Source organism: Hippopotamus amphibius, chromosome 2 (assembly GCF_030028045.1).
Source record: "Hippopotamus amphibius kiboko isolate mHipAmp2 chromosome 2, mHipAmp2.hap2, whole genome shotgun sequence".
NCBI lineage: Eukaryota > Metazoa > Chordata > Mammalia > Artiodactyla > Hippopotamidae > Hippopotamus > Hippopotamus amphibius.
Genome location: NC_080187.1, coordinates 204,311,494 through 204,337,910, shown reverse-complemented (window position 1 = coordinate 204,337,910; position 26,417 = coordinate 204,311,494). Strand labels below are relative to the sequence as shown.

Sequence of the window (26,417 nt, the reverse complement as noted above, 5' to 3'; positions counted from 1 at the left end):
GTGCCTAGAGATGAAGCAGGTCGAAGCAATCTCAGCTTTAAAACCAGACCAGCCTCTCGACCAAAGGGCTCAGGAAAATGCCAACTGCAGGGCGGGACGGCATTCAGCGCAACTGTCCTAAGAAAATGAACAGAGTCCCTGGAGTTGGACACAGTCGTATAAAGCCCCTGACTACGGTGCTTATATAGCCATCCACCAGGACACTATGACAGCTTATGTCTTTAAATAGCCCAATGTACAGCAGGAAAATAAATGTCTCGTTCAGGCCCTGGTGGCTGCCTGGAGTGGGAGCTCTCCTTAACAAGAAGCAGATGAGAGGCCTGGAAGCCAAACCCTTCATTCTGTCTGTCAGGTTGAAGCAGAGCATACAGTGAGATTGGCAAAGCCAGGCAAGTCAGGGAGGGAAGGGGCGGCACGGCCTCCTCGGTCAGGACACACTTGGTACCGCCTTTTCCTCGGTCCTCAGAGGCTTTTGCTGTGTGAACTTGCCACCACCTGGCCGGTGGGGTTTACACACCTTTCCTTGGGCCACCAGCTCCCTCTGGGCTGCCGAGGCCGATTTGACCAGGGCACTTGTGGCAGCAGCAATGGATTTAGCAGCTTCCAAGATCTGTTCTTCAAAATCCAGGGTCTCATCCGCTTGCTATAACCAAAAGAAAACAGCATCACACGCAGTTCATATCCTCAAAGGGCACTTTCTGCCAGACGACTTACTTCTTGGTCACCTGGCTCTTCTTCTGTGCAAGGCTTTTTATTGACAAACCACACCCAGGGTGAAAGGCTTAAGCTGGCGGGGTGCCTCTCCACCTGCTGCCTCCCCCAACCCCCTTCTTAAAAGACAAAAACGGCTAGCATTGAGCTTCCTTACAAAGTTTAAATCAGGAAATTCGAAGACAGACCATTTTCCCAGACCAGAATCTTTAAAAAGACATAAATTCGCTGGGAATAAAATACATCGAACGGTTCCATTACCATCAAGAACCCAAATCAAAATAATCAATAATCAAAATCCAAAGAGTGGGTGGCAGCACACTCTCCCACAGCGTAAGGATCAAAAAAATGGGTTGAAGAAGGGAAAGATGGCTATTAGCTATGAAAAACCTTATTGCTCTTGGGTGAAAACAAAAGTAAAGTAGCATCTGCATTTCTGTGGCTGAGCAGAATCACATGCCAACCACAGTGGAAAAGAAATCAAGGTAACACGCCATCAAGGTGGAGTTTGTCCTTTGGAAACTCGAGGCACAGCTCCACCTGGGGAAGGATACGGCCTTGCTACTGCACAGGTGCTCTCAGGCCGTTAGAGCTTTGCTTTAAATACACCCCTACCAGGCCCTGTGCTGCCAAAACGCCTGGGATGTTGAAGAGAAGTTTTGGGAAGTTGGGCAAGGGTATAGACCCTGGTCCCAGGCTGGGTGGAGCAGAACATCACAGTATGGGCTGGTCAGGCTAGATGACCTCCAAGGTCCCCTCCAGCAATAATGTTCTGTGACTCTAAGTCAGTATGGTTAAGTGCCCCTTCGGTCACAGAATGTTGAAGATGTGCCTGGTACCTTTCAGGCGTTAACGGGTGACGGTCAGATAGAGTGATACTTGTGTGTGTGTGTGTGTGTGTGTGTGGTAAAATACACGTAACAAAATTTACCCTTCGAACCAATTTTAAGTATAAGATTCAGTGGCATTAAGTACATTCCCAACACTGTACAAGAGCAATATGTTTTTATGAGCGCCTACTATGTGCAGGTATTTTGTCAGGTACTTCCATGCACATTAAGTTGCTAAATTCTCACAAAAAAGAGAGAAAAAAATCTTATACTGCAGTTATCTTTATCCTTATATTTACAATGGGAACATTCTGGCTTAGGGAGGTGGAGTACTGGGCCAAGGTCACGTGGCGGCATGAAGAGTCTAGACCAGATCTAAACCCAAGCTTCTCTGCCTCCATCATGATATGTTTTTCCCAGACAAGGCCACCACTCAGGACATCAGTGAGGAATGACTTCACACCAGAGGCTCAAAGTCGGCTCACGAACGCTCCCAAATGAACCATCAGACGGGATGGATATACAGATACAATGATTTTCCAGTCCCCTATTCTTTGTGGTATCTCTCATGGTTCAAGATGTGGCCATTCTGTTTTTTGTTTTTATAATCCACATCATCAGAAAAACATTTCCGTGCACATCCAGTGGATCCGAAGAATGACGGCAGCATTTGAGAAGTTCTGAGACAGAAGCAGTATATTCTTTCCTATTTCTGACAAAGTCTAGCTCTAGAGGCATTCAGGACAGATATGGATTCAGTTCCAATAGATTACTTTTGGATTCCTTATTACGGGATAGGGAAACCTGTGGTAGTAGTGGAATATAAAATTTGTTTACTGAAACATAAAGTGACTCATTTTAAGACACTCTGGCACAAAAGGAACTGTTATACGCAAGCCACAAAGAAATGGCATCAGGCTCTGATAGGTATATTCAATGACTTTGAATCACGAGGTTTTTGGAAATTTGTTCTGCAAAAGAAAGTCAAGCATATAACAGATTAAGGCACTGGAAAATCAGAGTTTCTGAGTTCAAAGGGAGCTCCTCATTTTGCAGATGAATAAAATGAGGCCCGCGGTGGCTCCTAAAGTCTCCCAGACCCTTGTTACAGGCTCAGAGGGCCTCAGCTACGCTATGGCTTCCAAGATTTGAGTCCACTGCACAGCAAGTTTCTGATTTCCCCAATTTTAAGATGCACAAAAAATGGGATTTCCTTAAAACTAAGTGCTAACTCAAAGCACAGATAGATCTGAAAGCATATCTCATTAGAACCAATTGAAAAGTCCTCTCCCATATCTTTTGCTACCCTGGCTGTGTTTTGTTTTGTTTTTTTTAAACACATGCTTGAAATACATACTCAACTTGGAAATATTTCTGACACCCACAGATTTTTCTTGCAATGGCAAGTGCTGAAATGCCCTTTGATAAGTTTTTCTTTTTCTTTCCATAAGTTCTCCATAAAACTTTAAAATGGACATGGCAGGAAGTCTTATCTCTGGGAGACATTTGCTCTGATTAAAAAGTATGAGAGAGTTTCCCAAGAAAAAGGCCTACTAAAGCTGACTGTGATGAAGGGCAAATGTTCAGATGCTGCAGTTGGGCAGAGTTCTGTGATGAGCTCTTCTGTCTGCAGATCTGCAGGATTAGTATCTTTCTGTGGGCCAGATTTACCGTTAAGAGATAAGTGTCCACTCTATCTCTCGTGCTGAAATAGACTTCAATGCTTGATGTTTCCTCACACCATCCAACTTCTAGCCTAAGAGAAAATGGGATCTCCCCAAGCCAAGGAGACTCGGTGAAAGGTCACAGCATCCCAGTCCAAGTTCCCATTGGTTTTGGTCCCACCAGCATACAGGATGGAATCTGGGAGAGGGGTGTGTGGGCAGTGAGAGACGGGAGGACATGTGCTTAACCACACTGCAAAAAAAGGAGAGACATGGAATTGGCTTGGTCTTTGAAGGACTTCCCTAAATAAAAGGATCACAATTAAAATGCAGGATTTGTTAGTACAACAAACCCCACCATATCTGGGAGATTGAGGAGAAGAACAGTAAGTTGGAGCTGCTGCAAGGGGATCCCAGGGAAGAATCTAGAGACCAGGGCACCAGAATGTAAAGTAACACTTTCACTCAATGGGCTGGTAAACGGAGAGCCCTTCCTTGCTCAGATCACTGAGGATCTGATGGAAGATGCAGGTGGTAATAGCTACCCTGGGGGAAATGCTGGCCTGGACTCGGGAGAACAGACACTAGCTAGCTGAATCCTACCAGCCTGCAATCTCCACCAGGGCACAGACTGTATTTTGTCCAACTTATGTCTCTGGAGCACAGCATGAGGCAGAGAAGCCCATGTGATAAAGGTTTGTTGAAAGAATGTATCCATTTAAGATGAGTCCCTGGGTATCAAGAGTTCAGCCAGAGGACAATTTACATGGTAAGAGAAGGGGAGATGCATAGAGTAAGTGTCCCTATCAGTAACTTTCTATTCCCGATTCCTGGGGACGATTGGAGACACACATCAAAGCACGGGCTCCTGCCCTGTGGAATGCTGTGGGTTGTTAATGGCACGCTCTGTCTGTATCCTTCAACTGGCACTCATAGTCTGTGACCTTGACTCACACACATACAGATGCAAAACAGGGCAGCATTTTACTGAGAGGCTCTCTTAACAAAATAGTGTCACAGATGTGCAAACTAACAATCTGCCTTGCTTAATGAAGGTGTCAGCCACAGCCTTGGAGAGCTGAATCCATCTCCTCATCCTCTGTACGTTGCTCTTTCCCTGGTCTCCTCCACTAGAAAAGACTATTGGGCAAGGTCACCTGTAGTTCTCAGCAAACGACCTTGCGGGGCTGTCTAGCAGACTCAAGCCATGGATTCTGGGTGGCTTTGAGAAAAGTCGAATCACCCTTTTGCTGCTGTTTTTCTTGCTTGGTGATCTTCTCCAGAACTCCTCTTTTAAAAGGTCAGAGGACTCGTGAGATCCCTCTTGGGAAAGGCCACACTTTGGGTTGACTCCCTGGCTGCCTACTTCCCACGCTTGGGAGAGCATTTGAGACTCCTGCTCTGTTGATAGAGAGGGGAAAGCAGGGTGGAAAGGAGGACAGAAAAGGCCTTTCCTTATTTTTCTTTTGTCTTTTGGCCTTTCAGGGATTCTTGTAATAGGGACAAATCTGACTCCATATTGGATCTGCTTCTTTTACTTTAATTTCTGTATTCTATTGCTTTTGCTATAAGAATATTGCCTACAGCCTGAAATACACAGTCTAGCCCATTCTCAAGGCTCTGACCTTTAATGGTATAATACTTTCCCATTCATATAGAGACAAAAAGTTGCAGAACAGAGAGTAAGGTGTCTTGTTGGAGGTTTATAGGAACACTGTGACCAGACCTACAGGAACATCTGCAAGAACAAAGGAGGCTCCCACCAAGAAATTTGCAGTAACCAGCCACATCCCCTCCCCTTTTAGTATTAAAGAAGGCTGAATCCTAACTTGGAGAAGATGGTTCTTTGGGACACTAGTCCACCATCTCGGTCTGCCAGCTTTCCAAATAAAGTCGCTATTCCTTGTCCCAGCACCTCATCTCTCAACTTATTGGCTTGTCATGTGGTGAGCAGTACAAGCTTGGACTTGGTAACATTCTGAGAATATAATCTTTGCATCAATTCATTCCTTTTCTGAATCTACCTTCCTTCCTACATGTCTGGTAGGGCTGTTGTAAATAAATTATTAATATATACAGAGCATAACTGACTCATAGTAAATGCTCAATAACTATTAGCAATTAATTTCATTTTTCTTTCTATTACTACATATATTTTTTGTGGTTTTAAAAACTGTTGTTCAAACTTTAAGTAAGTCTGTTTCTCTGCCTGAACCCTGTTTTCCACTCATAATTCTAATAAATGTTCTAGCTGCCATTTCTGACGACACCCTACGATATAAATAAAAAACACAAATCAAAGATAAATGAAGTGTCAAGTGTCGGCACTGCTTCCAGCTTCTCCCTCAATACCCAACCAGGAGATGGACAACTGAGTTTCAGTTCCTGCTCTGCCATTTCTGGCCATGTGACTTTGGGGAATTTGCTGCCTTTTTCCAGGTATCAAACATTTTCTGTTTGTAATTTCAAGAGCAAACTCAATCCTCCTGGTCCTTTAGCTCTGCCATGTTATGGTTTCAGGCGAAATATTTTTAAAGAATGCATGGACTAAAACTAGCATGGACTCCTTTTTTTCTTTCTCTCTTTTGGCCTCCTCCCTGCAGTATCTTTCCCAGCCTCCGCCAGGCCCATCCTCCCAGACAGGTCCCTGGGCATGCACCTGGCAAAGGAAGGACATTTCCATCTGTGGTCCTCTTTCTTGCAGTTTTCTTTGTGAATTACATCCCTGTGGCCCCTTCCCCTAATGGACTTGACAGTGAAGGAGCCAAAGGTACCCACAGGAGATGGCCAAAGGGTCACTGCCCTGATTTCCACCTCCCTCCCTGAAAACCTCCTTTGAGGGACTGCCTTGTTCAGAGCTGATCAGCACAATGGTCGTTTCTCTCACAACTAGGTACAAAAATCAGATTACAACTCATGGCACTGTCTTCCCAATTAGGAATCACGCTTTTTTCCTGTGTTACTGGGAGCCTTATAGAATGCTTAATATTAAAAACAAGGTCATATCACATCAGAAACTTAAAAAAAATTCTTTGAGTATAATTTTTTTAAAGTATGAACATTTGCATATAATTTAAATGCCTCTGATGGTAAAAAAAGGCCAACACTGAGAACTCCCACAACACAGGTGAAGCATTTTCCTGACAGGTGGAAGCCTGAGTGGAACAGGCAGCCCTGTTTCTCCTTTTTTTGTAGCGAGTTCGATCGTTACCAGTTTGCTTCTGATACTGAGTTGAGAGGTGCCTGAGGGGAGATCTTAGCCTGTACCCAAAGACCTGAACTGTATGTGAGCCCGGTCAGCTTCTCTCCTAGAGGACCCATGGGTGGGTCTTTAGGACCACCACGTTTACTAGTTCTAATAAAAAGGAAACTTCTCAGAACCACTGGAACTGCCAAGAGACCAGAGCCAGTCAGCTGGCCTGGTCTCCATCCCCACCCCCGCCCCGGCAAGTTGGCCTGGTCCCAGGGGAGATTCCAGAGGAAGAGTCAACAGACAAAGCAGGTGACAAATGGTAATGCCAGCCAAATGGTAAGGCCAGCCACCTGGAGAGGGACCAGCCTCTGCAGTCAGATGTGGAATAAATGCATATTCCTGCAGCGTCTGACGGACAAGGTCTGAGCTTGCGCGGTTAGTATCTTGGGAGAAGTTTTCCCACTGTAACCACCACCTTATGTTTTAATGACAGTAATGTCACTGGAATAATCTTTTAATGGCTGTTTCTGTTTGTTTTTCCTTCTTTATGTCATTCCAGGTTTATTCTATAGATACATATGAATATCTATCCATCCCTCCTTCATCAGAATCTATTAATTGCTATTTCTGTTTGATAGAAAAATTCTTAAAGATGTGTCACTCTCAAAAAAATATACCAAAGCACTTGAATGTCTATCTAGGAAGCATGGAAGAAGAACAGATGACAGAATTCTTCCTCAAAATTAAAGATTTAATCAGGTAAATTTTCTACACTGTAAACTCATGACATGAATCCTGTGTGTGTCTGAGGAAGGTCTGAGAGACCCACTGCTCTACCTGGTGGGGAGTCACGTGGGAATGTGTACTGGCTGAGGGTCCCACTCACCTCCACTCTTCCCCCCACCTCAGTGGCACATGAGCTCAGTGTCACGGTTCGGCCATAGAAAAAATGCTGTATCCTCCTCTTCCCTGAGCATCTGGTTGTCTTTCCCCATTCACCCAACTAATCAGTAGGGCATGCTGGTCAACAGCAAGATGTACCAAAAAAAGACACATCAATTTCAACATACGGGCGTCAAACTTAAGGTCCTTTTAAACGGTGCTTTTCGTTATTCAGAATACCCTGCTGTTGATTTCCCATGACAATTTGTCATTTTGGTCAAACAACTTTAACTGGACTTAAAACAACATTCTCTAGCCACGTGAAGCTTGCGCTGATCGTGGCAGCATCTTGAAAACCGTCTGAAAGGGTTCCTGCAGGTACACAGCCACTGCTCTCTTCTCTGTGGAGAAGGATCCCAGGGACAGGTTCCACACTTCCTAACTCTGGAAGCTGGGACTCCAACACTCTATTCTCCTCCCCTGTGTCATCAATTCTTTGCTGCTGCTCTGACCTGTCACTAGGCAGTCCCTGCAAGCAGCTTCGAGACGGCTCCTAGACCCAACCAGGGGACGCTTTCCTGCCCCACCTGTTCACACCACTGGCTCACTACCTGCGTGAGGCACTGATTGCATATTTATGAGTGTGCTTTACAAGAGCAGTTCCTTTTTGCTCCAAAAATCGGAGCCATTACCACAATAGGTCTCTTTTCAGAAAGCAGGGCTCTAAGTCTTTGGCTGAGAGAGATCAGAATGAACTCACACATATTTCACAGGCTCTTCTAGGAGGAGGAGGTCAAAGCCAACTAAAGAAGGCTATTACGTGCCAGAAAAAAATGTTTCATAATCCCGAACTTCCTGTTGCACCCAATTAGGCTATGGAATTACTTTCTGACTGTCGGCATATTCTAAACATTATCAACCTCTACTGACAAGTTAACCTATAACAGGAAACTCAACAGACAGAGTATAACCCACACGACGTTATCCTTATTAGATATATTTAGCCCTGCAAGGTTTATACAAAGCCCAGTGACTCACCATCCATACATTTGGTTTGGCTGATATGGTTTATACATTTTGTTCCTATGGGTGGAAAGGAACTTTACAGCTGAATTGTGCTTGAATTTTTGCTGAAAGCTTGATCGTGAAAATTACTAATTTCTAAACTGAAGATCAGGATAAAACTGAACTAAAATGAAATACAAATCTAGATGTGTTTGGAGGTTATAATCCTGACCCCATATCACAACAACGGGTTTTTTTTTCCCCCACCAAGCACATCCTTTAAGGATTCATCACTGCACAAAACTAAGCTGTACATAATATCTTAAAGCTCTTATGAAAACATCAATAATTATGATTTGTTTCCATAATAAACAAAATAATCTAGCAGTACGGATACAGGTTTTAAATGCTATAAGAAGAAATGGAATATAACATAATGAAATGCAATGAGTACTCCATCTTCTAAATCTACTTGTGATTCTAACATATCCTTTCCTGTTGCCTGACAAGCTATGTTAGGAACCCCCGGAGACAGGGCAAGACACTGTAGGAATATGTTTGATATATAGTTGGATTAAATAACAACCTAATATATCAAACATATCACACAGAGGCCTGCAGAAAGGCATCCAGGTCTGACTGAGCTGAGAACGGGCACAGCATTGCAGGCTGCAGCCACGGGGGGTGGGCGCCACTGCGGCACTTCCGTTACCTGTCTGTGGAGCACCGTGTGTCTGCAGGGGTGGAAACGGCGCCAGCAGCGTTATTGTAGGCACGTGCACCAGCGCTCACTGACATTCTCATTTTGCCTGTACACCATCCTCCCAAGCGAACGGTGGATTCAATGATGCCAATTTATTATGCGTGTCTGGGAGATTCCAGGCAAAAAGAGGTGCCTATATTTTAAGGGCCTGAGGTGGGAATATACCAGGAACCATCTTCCTAAACCCCAGACCATTCTATTTTTAAAATAGGCAACCTGAGAATGTGGTGAGCAAAACAATGTAAACAAAAACATTGCCCATCCCCCAGACTCCCTCAAAGCAGTGCAGATGCTCCCCAGGTATGGAAGCAAAGCATATTTACCCGATAGTGGGTGCCTGCAGGTTTGAATGCAGAGTTACAGGGATAGAGGTATAACAGCAATTGCTTACTTACAGCATCCTGAGGATCTGTGATTGATTGATAAATTGAGTTGAGTTTTGGAAGGGGATGCTAAGAACTGGTTAATCTCAAAAGACTGGTTGATTTTGATGTTAGGTTGGGATTTTTTTTTTTTTTTTAAACTGGGGAAAAAATTCCTTCTCAGAGTCAAGAAAGATATTTTATTTCATAAAGATATTCCCACAGAACAGATGGCACTCCCAGACAGGCACAAAAACTATGGTTTAGGCTGATGGTTTCTTGAAAACAGTGTTATGGAAAACATAATCTACCTGGTGGGAGCCTCTGGTCGCTGGGTAGAGTAAGGCTTTCCATCATTCTAAAGACTCTAGAAGGACCAAGTACCCTTCCTAATAGCAAGATGGGAGTGACCTAGAGTAGGTTCCCCCAAGGAAGGGACACAAATCAACAGTTACATCAACTGTGACCTTGGCTTTCTGTAAAAACCCCACACTGTAAACAGAAAGGCTAGATGGTCCTGGGGCAGTGTGGGGAATGCCCATTGGCCTGGTCCAGCAGTCATCACTAACTTTTTAAGCGCTGTTAGTTTTAAAACACTGTCTTATAAAACTTTAAAACACAGACCCTCCCATCACCCCAATCCCACCATCATTCTCGTACACGCCCCACCTGCCTCCTTCATTCACAAGTATTTGTTTTAACAGAGTTGTAATCATACTGAGTACATGATTCAACACCCTATTTTGTTTTCACTTAATATTATGCCAGAAGCATCTTCTTCATGCTACACAGTCCTATCAACCATCATTTTGAATAGCTACCTACTTCTCCTTCAAGGAGACACTCAGGTCACATCCCAAGTCTCGCTATTATGAACAAGGATGGAAGGAACAACCCTCTCATGCACACAGAACTTTCTACCTCTCTGGATTTCCTCCTCAGGACAGATTCCCAGAGGTGGGATTAATGGCTCAAAGGGTACAGGTAAATCAAAAACTTCCTCCATGCGACTGCACCAGAGGTGCTGACACAGGGTAGGCCCAGAGGACTGGTATGGACCGAAACTGCCACCCAGAGCCCACACAATGCTGCTTCCAGCTCTGTTGAGGCCATCTGGCTCTGGCAAGTAATTTGCCTCTGATTCGGCATCCCTAGAGCAGGGACGCCAACAATGCTGCCTCACGGACTTGTTGCAAGGACCAGATGAGTGAATCTATGTAAAGTACCTAGAAGATTGACTAGCACATGCTTGGTACTCGATCAACATGAGTTTTTTGCTTTTCTCTCTTTCTTTCTTGTTTTTTGCTAAGGCCATCAGCTCATGTATCTATGGAATAATTTTTATTTCAGGCATTCTCCTAGGAGGTAGTAGGTAAAAGTCCCAGAAGCATGTTTTTGGTGATGGTGATATGGTGACTGCTTACTAAGTCTGCAGTACGTCAGGTACTGTGTTCCTAAATTATCTCATTTAACTGTTATATCAACAATCCTATGGGATCGGAACTCTAATGACTTTGTTTTTTCAGATCAACAATCATGAGATGAATCAATGGCTGGACAGATGGAAACCAGAATTCAGAGACACAGAGCTCAGAAGGCACCTGCAAAAGGACAATGGGAAAGGAATTGGGACAGCAGCTCTTGGAGTACGGTGACGGGTCAGTGTAAATTAGTGCCAGGCTAATTCTCCAGGAGAAACAGCATCAACTGACATGGCTTCAGACCTAGCAGGCAGAGGCGTTCCCAAGAGAGAACAGTATGTGGTAAATCAGAGAAGGAAAAGGAAAAACAAATTAAGTACAAAGCCTCTAAATCTTAGTCAATGGCTGCGTGCTTCTTAACTGAAAGTACATTTTCCACTCGTGATGAACTTATTTTATAAAGCAGAAATAAAGCCAAGTCCAGAAAATAGAGTTGTCCTTACAGCTACACTCAGTTCTGCAGTTTGTTGAGAAAAAACTTGGACAATCTCAGAGCCTCAGGTTAAGGCCAGTAAAGAGAACCCTGGCAAACTCAAACGCCAGAAGCCAAAATGCTTAAGTTACATCTTGATGAGAAATTCTGAAAATGCCTTTACCATGTCCAGAGTGACAGTTAGGAGACTGGCTCTAAGAATGCCATGGTTTTAAGAATGTTCACAAGCTTAACAGATTCACTATACGCTCGTGTCTGTTTTACACACATCATCGCTCAGGCACTGGTTTTGAGTGCTTTGGTATATTTCGGTACTCAAACCCCACCCTTTGGTTTTTAAAAAAGGTTCAATTTTAGGCATACCTAAACTGGGGGATCCAACTTTTTTTGAGAAGAGCCAGATTTTACTTCCTAACGTGCGTGGATCCTTGGAAGGGAGATGAGGTTACAGGAACCAGTAGGGACTTGCTTGAATAGAAAGATAAAGAGGCCTCATCTGGTTCCACCATCTTCCTGGTGGGGGCTGGGGGAATACGGCTTCTTTACAGGGTTGGGCTCTGCCCCCCTGGACAGCACCCGTTCACATTCTTTTACATATCAATTGTCCTCTCTACAGTCCTATCTTAAAGTATCTCTTTCTTTTTTTTTTTTTTAATTTATTTATTTATTGGCACACGGGCTTAGTTGCTCCGCGGCATGTGGGATCTTCCTGGAGCTAGGAACGAACCCGTGACCTCTGCATTGGCAGGCGGACTCTTAACCACTGTGCCACCTAGGAAGCCCAAAGTATCTCTTTCTTTTAAATGACTTTCTCAACACATACGTATGATCTTAATTAATTCTCAGCATTTATCTAGACGACAAACACAGATGGAGAAGACACACTGGCCAACCGTAGTCTCCAGCATACACTGAAAAAAATCTGTTACTAGGTCCACTTTTGAGGTTCACACCATCCTCTATGGATTTTAAGAAAAGGAGAGACCCAGCATTGCTATTTTTGGTAAAAAGCATTATGGAAACCAGCAAATTAGAGGAGGACAATCTCACATTCAGTAATAGGGACTTGCTATAGAAAATATCCAACACCTGCTTTATATCCTAGTGGAACGAAATCAAGACTGTAAATGCCTGGTTCTTCCTCTGGATACCCAAAGGTATTTCTTGGGATGGTTCATCTGAAAGACCCGCCCTTGGGTTTTTTCCATTCCCTGTAAAAAGGTGCTGGGCAGGTGGAACAGGTTTGCAGCTTGCTAGCTCGACCACAGGGGAGGAGGTGAGCTCCCTGCAGCCCACCTGGCTCCACTCACAGCCACGCACCGGAGGACCTACGGACATCAGACACGCAGCCACATGTGGACACTCACTTTTAGTTTTGCTCTTGGCTTCAGTTGCTCTAACTTCTTAGCAGCAGCCTCAATGGACGCTGCAGCCCCCAGTAATTCTGTTTCTGCAATGACGGTTGGGTCTTCTGGATCCACCCACTCTGTTCCTAAAATTAGTCCAAAGAGGGTCATTCTTGGTAGCTGCGGACCTCAGTGACTTCATTACAAACAATACTGGGATTTGCATGCAGGGATGCTCCGTGAGCTGACTAGCTGCATTGTCCTCAGGGATCGTCTCTCCAGCTCTCACCGAGATCAGCTGGGTGCAGGGGTGAGGGTGGGGAGGGCCTGTCTGGTCCTGGTTTGCTCCATCAGTGGTGTAGACAGCCCTACCACAGGAGCAGCCATTAATGGTAGTTTCAAAAATCGAGCTCTCATTGACTAAGGCCAGCTTGAGCTTGACTCTGACTTGTAACTTAAGCCTCATGTATGCAAGGAAGCATCCTCAGGAGACGTGCGACTATGCTGAGCACGGAGATGCGTCACTCTCATCTCCTGGGAACTCAGGAGGAACAGCCGTTCCCCTCAATGCAGACAAAAGGAAACTGGTGAGAAAACCCTTCCTGGGTGAGCGGATTGCTCCTACGTAACCATGAAGAAGTGTGCAAACCATGTACCCAGAGAGCACTGTTTCTAAACATGAAGTGTACTATTTAAATGAGAATAAACATTCTGACGAAGGAAAATGCAGATGAAAACGAATGGCAGGCCCCCTTAAAAGAGAAGTGCGCCGTTCTAGATGCATTGCGCCATTTAAGTAGAAGCACTTGATACAAAGACTGGAGGAAAGACTTCTTTACTTTTTACAGCTAACTGTACTCCCATTTGCTTTTTTAAAAAAGTTCCTCACTATAATCCTTCTGACTGCATTTGCCAAGAACGGGCCTGTGTAGGCCGTCCATCCTCTCTGTTCAGTCTGCTGTACTAGGCTGGCCCACAGGACGGCACGAGAGAATCCAGCTTACCTTTCATGGCCTCCGCTGCCTGGATGAGCTCGGTCACGGCGCCGGCCACGCGCTTGGAGAAAGCAGCTAGCTGGTGCTTGAGTTCTGGGGTTGGTTTCTGAAGAATCTGTGGGTGAAGAACAAATCAAACACATAAGGAAGACGGTAGCCATTTTAACAGGAAGCCCACTCTTGCTGGTGGATGCAGAAATGGACGTCCTGGTTTGAAGTTGCAATGCTGTCACCAAGTGACTGCAGAAACTTAGGGGAAAACACCTAAGACTCACTGGCTTTCAGTTTCCTCACGTGAGAGAGGAAAAGTTGGGAACCAGGGATTTTCCTAAGGTCTTTCTGACATAATTCCCTGAGATCATAAGGGAGATGAAGTTCTTATTTGCCCTTTTTGTTGGTACCTAAAACAAATATAAGCCCATGAAGATTACCCAACGTGTAAGAATGCTCTGAGTGAACACGAAAGCCTAAGGCTGCAGGTCAGCTGGTGCTCATGACAAAGCAAACACGGGACCAGAAGAAAAGTGTGACTCACACATTTGGTGGGGTCTTGGAGACAAAAATCCCCAAGAGGAGGGCTGCTCCTGAAAGAGCAATCCATCTCCACGGTTTTGACTGCAAGCTCTCCTGGGAGAAGTCCTAAGGACTTCCCTTCTTTTAAACCTAGTTTAAAGGGGTTTTAAACTTTTGTTTTTTGATTTTTTTATGGTGTTAAAAAAGATACTAAAAACCCAACCCTAATCCAATTTAAAGGACATCCCCAGCTAATTTCTTCTCAAATTCATGGGACGAGAGCTCCTTACCATCCTCCACCATGGATTTATACCTGACTTACACCATCTTGTTTCTCCTCAATCTTGGAATTCCTCTCCCAATATTCTTATCTGCATCTTTTACCCTTGCTTCACAGGGGTCATTTTGAGACTTAGAAATGGTAAGACATTCAGGAGGAAAGCACAACTGCTGCCTCTCTGTGGACAATTTTGGAGCCTCTGGGCAGCAGACAGAGCATGGTCTTTCATATTGAACAACCTGTGTTTCAAGCCTGGCTTCACTTGCTCCTGGTTTGTGACAATGGGCAGATTACTGAACCCCTTCAGTACCTGTTTCATCTGTAAAACTGGGGTAATGCCTACTCCTCAGGACTGGCATAAACATCAAATGGAATAAACACAGGAAGTATCTTGCACAATGCATGGAACACAGTAGGTATTCACTAAATGTTAATCTCCTCCTTGGTGTCCCATACCTTTTCCACCTGGTCAGGTATTGTACTCTTTCTCACGAGTCTAGAAAAGATGTCTTCTTTTGGACCCCAAAACTATAAGAGAACTTTAAGAGAAGCTTGGTAAAAAATCTGGGGTTGGGGGAGTTAATGGGGTTACTTACACTTTGACCAGCCCCAGACACACAAGTGCATAGACGATATTATGTTATACACTTCAACTGATTAGTCAAAGATTTTTGAGCATCACTTCCCAGGCATCTATCCCTACCTCCTTCCTCTTCCAATCTTCTAAATTTTATATTTGCTACTGTTCTATGATTTCAGCTGCTCTGTTATCCTCATTCTCTCACCGTATTAACTCAGTACAAACCTGTGAATGAGGGAACAAATGAATGAGTGAGTGAAATACAGACCAACACACTCCTGGAGACAAGTCCTAATACCATGGCATCCTAGACTAGTTCCCAAAGAACACTAGAACCATGGAGAGGTGGAGTGGAGGGGTCAGATGCCTTTTGCTTTTCTAAAGCAGCCAGTGGGCAGGCAACTGAATCAAGGGTAGGTTCTAGAGTCAATGTACCTCAGTAACTATTGTCCAGTTATTTATCTTCTCGCTAAGCCTCAGTTTACTTATCTATTAAATGAGCACAGCAAAAACAGTCCTTTCATTATAGAGTGTATAAATTAATATATAATTTAAGATAGGATATATTTCCATCCGGGCTACTGATGGAATTGGTCTGATGTATGGCCTGGGCATCAGAATTTCTAAAAGTTCTCCAGGTGGTTCTCATATGCAGCCAAAGTTGTGAATCACTGCTCTAGATCAAATGGCCATTTGCCACCACTTAACCGTAAAAGGCTTGTGCTGTATTTGTCTGAAACAATACATGTGTAAAGCCACCAGATGAATAATGGCTATGGCTCAGGGGCTAAAGAGCGAAGTAGTCCACAGGCTTTGCTGTTTGCTTTTCCTACAGCGGTCGACACAACGTGAACAAGCAAGGAGTTAAAGGTATGATGGGGAGACTGACAGTAAATGGTGCAAGGCTGTGTGATTTGCCCTAAGACCAAGAATAAGGTAAGGTGGTGTTTAAGTGGGTGGCTTAACCAAAAAACTGATGCTGAGTGAAAGAAGTCAGACAAAGAAGAGTACATGCTAGACGATTACTTTTATATAAAATACAGAAAATGCAAACAAATCCATAATAACGAAAAGCAGATTAGTGATTGCCTGGAGGTTTTAGAGAGTAACGGATATATTCATTGTTTTGATTGTGGTGATGCTTTCACAGACGTATTCCGATGTCACTACTCAAACTGTACACTTCAAATATGTGTTTATTGTGTGTTAGTTATGCCCCAATAAAGCTGAAACAAAAGTTACGGGTGTGGTAGGGAGATTCACTTAAATCATCAAAGTCGGGTGGTCAAAGGACTTGTCTTTAAAAGAGCCTTGACGGAGAGAGAAAACCACTTCTGTGTACACTCTGGCTCTAAGAAAGGGAATGGCCCTACGGGAAAGCACCCTATTTAGATAAGGCAGGAGCAGAGGAGTTCTATTTTTATTCTTCATTAAGTCAACATGATTTCTAATAGCAGGCAGCAGACAGAACGAAATTAAAGTGCTGCTAGTGGAAGCGAGTGTAATTTTAACCCTGTCAAAGATCTCATATTGTGGGTTAGCAGCAATATTGAACTGTGGTTGCTGCAGAGGCCAAGTGACTGCCCGTCATCCTGCCACAGAAATCCTCCATGACAAACCAGCCAACAGCAAATGCAGAAGGCCAACACTGCTCAAATGGGCACGTCTAAAGCTTCACAAAGCATCTCCCAGGGCAGCAAGGTCAGGGCTCTGCCTAAATTAGATCCCATTTTTTGTAGACTGATAACTGGATTCTAAAAAAAACAAAAGAAAAAAAAACTCCCCAAGGAGAGGTTCTCAATTTAGAGTTTCTAAATTCCCAAAGGATCCAGATGGGCGTCCGGGTCTGGGAACTGTCTTAACAGTTTAAGGGACATTTGTGTTTGTGTGCTGATGTTTCTCTGATGAGGGGAGGGAGAGGCAGGAAATGGGCTTTCAGCAAGCTCAAAGGGGCCCAAGATCTACGAAAGGTTAAGAAAGCTGAAGTTATGATAGTTATTTGTGCCTGTATAGAGAACAAAGGAGAATGGTATTGGTAAAGGATACAAAATTAATTATATTCGAGAGATTTCTTTCTTTTTTCTTTTAAGGACTTTTGTTGAGATATAATTGACATACAATAAATTGCATATATTTAAAGCGTACCATTTGATATTTTTTTCTTATTAGTAATGTATATATGGCAATCCCAACCTCCCAATTCACCCCCATCCGCGCCCCGCCCCACTTTCCCCTCTTGGTGTCCATATGTTTGTTCTCTACATCTGTGAGAGATTTCTTTACAAAATAAGGATTGGAACCAAACAAGACAAAATATTAATTTAAAAAATTAGTTAATTATAAATGGTAGACACACAAATGTTGATATGGTTTTCTGTGTAAGATTTTTTTCTAAAGTGAAACTGAAATACACAAACCAGCCTCCGAAGGTGAAGAATCCATGGCTCCAGCATATTTGAACTGAACAAGGTAAAGCAGAACACTTTCCCCATGTTTTCATGTGTCTAAATTAAGAAAAGCTGCCCCCTGGGCTTCCTAGGTGGTGCAGTGGTTAAGAATCTGCCTGCCAATGCAGGGGACCCGGGTTCCATCCCTGCTCCAGGAAGATCCCACATGCCATGAAGCAACGAAGCCTGTGCGCCACAACTATTGAGGCTGCGCTTTAGAGCCCGTGAGCCACAACTATTGAGCCCATGTGCTGCAACTACAGAGGCCCACGCGCCTAGAGCCCGTGCTCCGCAACAAGAGAAGCCATGGCAATGAGGAGCCCGCGCACCACAACGAAGAGTAGCCCCCACTCACCACAACCAAAGAAAGCCCGCACACAGCAAAAAAAAAAAAAAAAAAAAAAAAAAAAAAAAAAAAAGAAAGAAAGAAAAGCCACCCCTAAAGAAGATGGCTAAGCTTCCTTGGACCACCTGAAAATGACCTCGATTTATTCCTCTAAGTTACTGGACACTTTCTCCAAACCTTCATTTCTACGTTTTTCTTTCCTCTTTTGTAAAAGCTGGACAATTATCTGGCCTTTCTTCAGCTTTCAGAAGTCTTACTAATTCTCTTTGGTCAACTAAAACAAGAAGGCAGCTTCACAATGATCCAGGAGGGCTGTCTCCTGGACCTCTTGTTACAGTTCCAATGTTGGCTGACTTTCTTTTTAGGATGGAGGTGCTGTAGTCATCTGATGACATATACCTCCCCATAAAGACCAGCGAATGAGGAGGAGGCCAGGACTGGGTGTATGGAGTGTGTGTGTGTGAAAATCTCTAGTTTTAACTGCTTTTTATTCACCCTCAAATAGCTAATCTCAGTATTCCTTCCCTCGACCCTACAGGTACTTTCCAGTAAATCTGATGTCTTCTCTAAATTAGCAATTTGGCTTTTGTTTTCTAATTCTGAGCTCCCTCAGAAGTGAACACAAATAGTTTCTGTGTTTGTGCGTCTCTGTCTCCCTCACTTCTTCTCGGGTCTCTACCAGCTCTGTCCTAAGTGGTCCTGTGGCTCGTGGTCGTCTCGTATGGAACAATCTTCCTCCTGCCTAGCCTCACGTTAGCCCAGATTTCTTTCAAGTCTGCTTTGGAGAAGGAGTGAAGGTCTATGATGTGAAATGTGAACTTATTTTCAGCTGCAGGCCCAAGGAAACTACAAATGTCCGCAGCTTTGGGGACAGAACGCTGTCAAAGAGGTTCTACAATTTTCAGTTAGGAACTGGTATTTTTCACGTTTATGATAATCCCTGGGAGGTCTCCTTCCTACATTTTTATTGGAAAATACCCTTCAAAGAGTATGTGTAGGTCTCTAAAGAGACAAAAATAGAGATATGAACAAATACGTGATGCGATTTCATTCGTAGCTCCCTGGTCGTCAGAACCATCAGCACTTGTCACCATAAAGAGGCAAAAGCATCCTTGCAAAAGATGAGAAATTTTGTATGCTGTATAAAAGTTTTCATGTCATTTAGGTTTCCTTCCTATTAATCATTTTGTTTTAGCACCAGCATTTCCCATACCATAAATCTCAAAACATCTATGGAGAAACAGGACATTTAAATTTCTGCCATAATTACGAGTTACAATAATAACTGTATAGGAAGGTGAAAAGAAATTCAGGTGGCAGGCTTTTAACAGACACATCAACCAGCATGCAATCAGCCAACTTAGGTTTATGAACACATAAAGCTTCAGAGTCCTGTTTCTTCAGTAAATACCAAGAAGAATTCATAACAGAAAACACATCGGGGAAGCACACCTGGCTGTAAAGTGCAATGGCTCTTGTTGGGCCCAGGAAAAAAAGGGAGTGGTCACTCTTCTATCGCCAACCTCTGTCCCCATATGAAACCTCCCAAATCACATGTGATGTGGGTCTCCCTGCAGTATGTGACCTTCCTCCTGTTCCAGAAGAATCTGCTGATCACCACTAGGGCTGATGCCTGGCACAGTAATTAAGTGGCCATACAGCTGGGGTCTCTGAGTGTGTACCCTGGGAATGGCTCCTAGGTCTTGCATCATGTTCACAGTGGCCCTGGACCCATCAGCTTCCTTTTAGTCCAAGAGGCCAACCATCCACCCACGCCCCTCGGGAGGCCTAGTCTACTTCTGCTCACCAAGACGGGTGGGCATGGAGAGGAGCTGTGGAGGACAGAGGAAGTGCTTTGTTGGAGGCAGTACCTGGTTCCCAGATACTGGGAGAGGGTCTAAAGGTGGCTTGAGGTCAAGGACGGGACCCTCTGAGGGGTCCCTCTTCCTTCTCCCCTGGGAGAAAGTTCTCAAGACAAGTGCTGGAACCTGCCCATCCTCATGAAGACAGAACTCCTCTCTCTGGTCTAAGCTGTCTTTGTGTGGAGAAGGGAAACCTGAGATCTTGACCCCAGTGAATGCCTTGAAGGCTGCTGCCTCCTTTCCATCCCGCTTCATGTATTTGGCAGAAATGCTGCTGCAAGTGGACCCTGAAGCAGTGACATTCTCGTTAAATGGCTCATCAAAAGCAAAGGTGTGCAGGGGCCTGGACCTACCGACACTGGGTCAGTTGTCAACACGGCACAGGTACAGACACAGCAGCGGGGAAACATAGTTTAACTAAGAAAGGGGCGAAGTGAGGACCCCTCACGTGAGTAATAGGAGGATGCCAGTATCAAATGAACAGGACGAAAACCAAGGCATGACAGATGGAGACAGGGAGAAACGGGGGGCGGGGGGTTTGGTCAGGGGAGAGCCCCCACTTAGGAAGCTAGGAGGTCACTGCCGCTGCAGCCCTGCACCTCCACCTCGCCAGGACTCGCACCTGCCGGGAGGATGTCAACGAAGCGTGCAGCACACGTGAGCTCAGCCAGAGCCCCGGGCTCCCCACAGCCTCACTCAGTCCTTAATAAGCAGGCTAACATGTGAGCAACCTGAAGCCCAGATCAGACAGTGGTAGCGCAGCTATTTACTTGGCAGAGCCAGGATTTGAATTCAAGGCTTTTAAACCTAAGCCACTATGCTTTCCACTATGCCTTCTAATGTCTGGATATAACAAGATTCCATGTGCCCAGCATAGATGGTCCCATGAAGAAAAAGATACCTTTTGGAAGCCTTGCTGGCTTCATTCTCTTTACGCTGAATTTCCTGCTAAGCATGCTCATGCGCTGAACGCTTCATATCCCAACACAAACAGCTGGCTTGGCTGGGGAGGCTCGTGCCTGTGAACACAGACTGGCTCAGAAATTCTCTCCTCTGCCCACAGGCAAGACACTCGTTTCTACCAGCAAGCGTTCAGGCTTTGGGAGCCCAATGTTAGTAACCCCAGACTGGCCACGCTCATAAAAGATATTCTTTCACACTGACCACAGTTACCTGGGTGAAGAATAAAAGAAATGCCCCCAGGACTTCCCTGGTGGCTCAGTGGTTAAGAATCCGCCTGCCAATGCAGGGGACAAGGGTTTGATCCCTGGTCTGGGAAGATCCCACATGCCGAGGAGCAACTAAGCCTGTGCACCACAATTACTGAGCCTATGCTCTAGAGCCCTCGAGTCACAACTACTGAGTCTGCATGCTGCAACTACTGAAGCCCATGTGCCTAGAGCCTGTGCTTTGCAATAAGAGAAGCCACCACAACGGGAAGCCCATGCACTGCAACGAAGAGTAGCCTCTCGCCACAACTAGAGAAAGCCCATGCGCAGCAATGAAGACCCAACGCAGACAAAAAAAAGTAATGCTCCCTTAAAAGACCTAAAACGCTTAACATCAGAAGGTAATTTAAGTTTAAGGAGAAGGCAGCGAAATGCTAGAATGAGCAGAGCTGAGACTAATAAGTGGGACTTAGTCCCAGGTCTGTCATTAGTAGCCGGGTGACCTCAATCAAGGAGCCAAACTTCTCTGGGTCTTGAATCATTCCTTTGGCCTGCTAACCCTATGGGGTTGCACAAAAAGAGGAAAACTTCAGTGCCCAGCAAATCAAAGCCTTAACAGTCTTCGAGGTACACATGTTGTGTATCTGAAAGTGCCCTGCTGGATCGTTTTCTTTTTAGGTCTGGGAAGGAGCAAGGGCACCGAAGGGAGGGGAGCCATCATCACATCTCATCTGGGGTGTCTCTATTGAACAAGCTCTCTCCCAGACCTCCCCCAGTTCTAAACATGGCTCCCAGGATTAGACAGGGACAGAGCACACCACCTCTACTCCTTGGTTCCCCATGGTGTGGCTCTGAGGGTCTGGGGGAAGCCAAGCCGCACTAAGAACAGGGAGACGGTGCAAGCCTGAGCTCCCGGGTGGGCCGTCCACCTGGCCAGCGCCTTCCGTTTCAGCCTCCTTAACCCAGCTCCACGTGGGCACACCAGGCTGGCGGAAGGTCATCAGACGAAGGGAACGGTCATTCTCAGTGTGGTCTAAGCCACTGGTTCCAGGACTGGAGGAAATTGCTAGAGGCTAGCAGGTCTCCTGCAGCACTGGTGATGCTGCTAGCTTGTCATGGAGGCTGGCCTGGCTCTTTTAGGAGCCTTCCTGGCTCCTGCAGGGTGGACTGGGGTTTCTCCTAACTGGACCTCCTGACCTCTTCTCAGTGGTGGCTCTGTGTGTCCTACCTGCTTCGCCCCTCACTCTGCCCACCTACCCCTCTTCCACTCTAGTCTTGCCTCTTTGGTGCAGCGAGGGAGCCAGGCTCTTCTGGATTTGAACTGCACCTCCCTCCAGACTACATTTGTATCTCGTGTGCTGGAGCCGTGTGAGGCGAGAGGCTTTTCAGCTCAATCCAGTCCCAGCCTCGCAAGTGGAGCCTGCAAGATGCTCTAAGAGGGGCTTTCCCGAGGAAAGGATGCTCTGCACCCGGGTCAGCTCTTCCCCAGCCCCAGCCCGGCCCACGCCCCTCCTCACCACCAACACATGCTCCAGAAGGTCCAGGTAGCCGAGGGTGCACTCCGTCCCGTACCGCAAGGCTCTGGTGCGCACCTCCTCACTGACGTCAGGGTGGTAGGATGCTTGCTGCAGAGAGAAAGAAACGTTGACATCTTAAAACAGGAAGAGCCAGGTGGCAAGTGGACCAGGCGGCCAGGTGGGGTCACCTGCCCAGCAGTGCTGTGTGGCCTGGGACACAGAGGCAGGAGACCTTGATGCTGGAACTCCTTCTGTCTGACCTTCAGTGACCTCTCTGAGAAACCTTCTCTGCCTCCCTGGAGAGGGGAGGGGTCTTCCTCTACATTCTCCTGCTAGGTCCCATCTGTCTCCACTGCAGGTTCTCTGACAACAGTTTGTGTCTTGCTTTTTCCAAGTACCCGGGGACCAGACAAAAGCAAGTGAATCTGGCCCCTCTTTCTGTCCTCTCTCATCACGCCCCACCCCCGCTCCCATCTTTTATTGAAAGGTAAGAAATCCCACATGTGCCCAGGAAAGATTCATGATTGGGGCTTACAGCTGGAGTTGTATGGTCCTGGGAGCAACCTCTCTCTGCCTCTCTCCTGCAGCGTGAAGTGTCCTGAAGACCCCTCTCTGTTCACAGGCTCATCACGCCCAAGTCCTCACTCTGTGACCTGACCACACTGCAGTCACAGCGAGTCTCCCGATTGGGACCCACTGGCTCCTGGGAACCTTCAGACAGTGAGCTCCCAGCAGCCCCAGAGGTGCCATAAATAACTCTGCTCACATTATACTCATCGAGATAAGCAAACCAGGACATACGGTTAACACAGCATCTGTCCGTTTTCTCTTGTCCTTGTGACCTGCCAACTTGAGTCATTCGTGAGGTGTCATTTAGATGGCACACCCATTCACGGGTCTGCCAGACGAACTACAGGACGTCCCGTTCCATTTGAATTTTGAATAAACAATGAAAACTTTTAGCCTAAGTATGGGGCAGCCCGTTTTTTTTATTAAATTTATTTATTTATTTATTTATTTATATATTTATATATTTACGTATTTAATTGGCTGTGTTGGGTCTTCGTTGCTGCGCACGGGCTTTCTCTAGTTGCAGTGAGCAGCAGGGGCTACTCTTTGTTGTGGTGCGTGGGCTTCTCATTGTGGTGGCCTCTCTTGTTGCAGAGCACGGGCTCTAGGCACATGGGCTTCAGTAGTTGCAGCACATGGGCTCAATAGTTGTGGCTCACAGGCTCTAGAGCACAGGCTCAATAGTTGTGGCGCACGGACTTAGTGGCTCCACACCACGTGGGATCTTCGGACCAGGGCTCGAACCCGTGTCCCCTGCGTTGGCAGGCGGATTCTTACCCACTGCGCCACCTAGGAAGTCCGGGGCAGCCCGTTTTTGATTTGCTCAATCTGGCATCCCTACCCATTTAGCCTTTCCTCCTACAACTCACTCTGGAAAGAACTTGAAGGGGCTTACAGGAATACGAAAAACAGAAAACTGCATAAAAATCACAAGTCAGGACCCATACAAATCACACGTTACGATAAAAGGTCAAGGCAGAAGGGGAAGAGTGGCCTGCCTCCATGCTTCCTCCAGTCAGATCCCTCTCCCCGGCTCTGGGGGCTGCTGGGGGAACACCTGGGAAAATTTCCCCGTAGCTCCCCCAAAGAGCCCCCCAGAAGGCGGGGGGATAATTCGAGTGGCGAGTATTTGCCAGTCACGAGCCTGATTTCACTCAGCTGACGGGGCAGGCCTTTAACCCCTCTCACATTTTTATCAGCCTCGCTCCGCTGTGTCTCCAGGTGTGAGGACAGAGCCCGTGTCTGGTTCGATGAGACACCACCGCAGGGAGACACGGGCTATGGTGCTTCTCCAGTAGGTAACGTGCACGGCCCTCATTGGGCGCTGTGTGGGAGCCGACGGTCACTGCTGGGCAGTCGCTGCTGGTGGCTCTAACCTGGTAGAGCCCTTGGGAGAGCAATGCAGCAATAATTAGCATGTCACGCCACGTGACATGCTAATTCTACTTCCGGGAGCCTTGCCTACGGATATTATCCAAAGCATAGAAAGAACGGATATACCCAAAGATATTCATTGCAGTAAAGTTGATGAATTAAAAAAATTGCAGTCAATCTAGATATCTGATAGTGGGGGAAAGAGTACATTCAGTAACAGAACATTTTGTGGTCATTAAAGAGTCAGTTATAATGACTTCTAGTATCACAGAAACAGTCATGTAACGTTAATTGTAAACAGAGATATGAAATTGTATCTGATGTAGGCTTACGGACGTGAGAGGAAGACCAGAAAGAAACAGACACTAGAATTAGGGTGTAGGAAGTCTGTGTCCCCACCGAGCAATCAGTACAATCCTCCCTGTCTCTGATAAGGCGAGTCAGCATGGGACCTACTGCACCTCCGTTGCTGCCCTGCTCAGCCCCAAAGGTGGTGTCCAAATACGGCCACGTGGCCCCTCTGCTTGGCACAAAGGGTTCCTTCTTGACCCCCCACTAGGCATCCCTGGCTTTCTATATGTTCTTACTGCACACCCTTTCTGGCAAGCTGCCTCATTTCCTTCCTGCAACAGGATGGGGAATACAGGAGGCCAAAGGAAATGGAAGTGTCAGTAAGTCCTTTCCTCACAGGAGCCTCAGCGCTCAACACTGACACCTGTCCTCAAGTCTGGTATTGGTGTGTGAAGCTCTGGCTGTTATTTTGTCCTGCAAAATCAGGATGGCCTGATCCGGGGCGGGATAACGGCGAGGAGTCGAGGCTGGGCAAATGGCACCGGTACTTTAATCCTTAACCTCCTCCCCTGAAAACAGGCGGATGTGTGTGAGGAAAGAGACTTGAAAATCAGAGCTACTTTCCATTTCCCCCTTTCATTTCACATCTGTAACATGGAGACAAAAGTCCCCATCACTCATTAACCACAGCGACCTTGAGCTCCATGGCTGGAAGGCCACGGGCAGCAGAAACGGACTGGCCCGGAACTCAGAAGACACGATTTCCGTTCTGGTTCTGATCGTAAGTAGCTGTGTGACCGTGGTCATGCCCCTTCATCTCTCCAAGCCTGTTTCATCATCCATCAAATGAGGATAACTTCCCTTACCCTTCCCATCGAGGACTGAAGGACAAGATATAGATGCCAGCCCTTCCGAAACTACGAGGTGCCCTGCATGCACACCATGGTGGCATTCAGGCCATATCTTGCTGGTAAATACGGTTTTGTCTTGTTTTTTTAAAGATTTTTTTTTTTTGATGTGGACCATTTTTAAAGTCTTTATTGAATTTGCTACAATATTGCTTCTGTCTTTTATGTTTTGGCTTTTTTGGTCCCGAGGCATGTGGGATCTTAGCTCCCTGGCCAGGGATCAAACCTGCACCCCCAGCACTGGAAGCTGAAGCCTTAACCACTGGACTGCCAGGGACGTCTCTAATAAATACTGTTCTGATGGAGGCTGTAACCCTTTTGGGGAGTTATCACTTCCACCGGGGCAGACTCCACTGAGCACATCAAAACTGTACTTGTGGCCTTGGGAGAGTCTCAACTCCCGGGGCCAGCACACACGGTCCTCATGACCGTGGCCCTGCCCTCTTGCCACCCTCTTCCCCTCCCCGCCTACCCCTGTTCCCCACGCTCTACCCTCCCCCACACCCAGGAGACCAGGAAATGCGGTGCTGTTTCCCACGCCGAGCCCTCGCACACCCAGCCCTTTAGCCTGGCTGCCTCGCCCTGCCTCTGCCTGGGGACACCAGCCCATCCTACCCCTGCCGAGGAACCTGAGAGGCCATCATCCGACCCTGCATCAAGCTCTCCTCACAACTCACTTCACCACAAAGAAGGGTCCTGTTCTCCAGGACCCCAAGCTGCAACAGCTGCTTCTCCCCTTCTGAGCTTCATCCCCGTCTGCTCACCACGGCAGGGGGTTCACTGATCCATCATGGAGCAGAAGTCAGGGTCCCTGGGACACAGCTGTGCCTGGAAGGGTGAAAGGCTGGGGTGGGAGTGCTGGGAGGCAGGGAGCCTGGGGGCTTTTATGGCTCCC

General features: G+C 46.2%; 1 protein-coding gene across 3 annotated transcripts in view; it reads right to left on the bottom strand.

The window, feature by feature from the left end:
* TLN2 (talin 2) overlaps nucleotides 1-26,417 on the bottom strand; it is a 452,015-nt gene that overhangs the window by 7,477 nt on the left and 418,121 nt on the right. For all 3 annotated transcript variants that reach the window (XM_057722678.1, XM_057722677.1, XM_057722679.1), the window contains 4 exons: nucleotides 22,380-22,487; nucleotides 13,675-13,780; nucleotides 12,692-12,816; nucleotides 518-643 (listed from right to left, as the gene is read on the bottom strand). In XM_057722678.1, coding sequence (XP_057578661.1) covers nucleotides 518-643; nucleotides 12,692-12,816; nucleotides 13,675-13,780; nucleotides 22,380-22,487 — 465 coding nt within the window. The remainder of the gene's footprint in view (nucleotides 1-517; nucleotides 644-12,691; nucleotides 12,817-13,674; nucleotides 13,781-22,379; nucleotides 22,488-26,417) is intronic.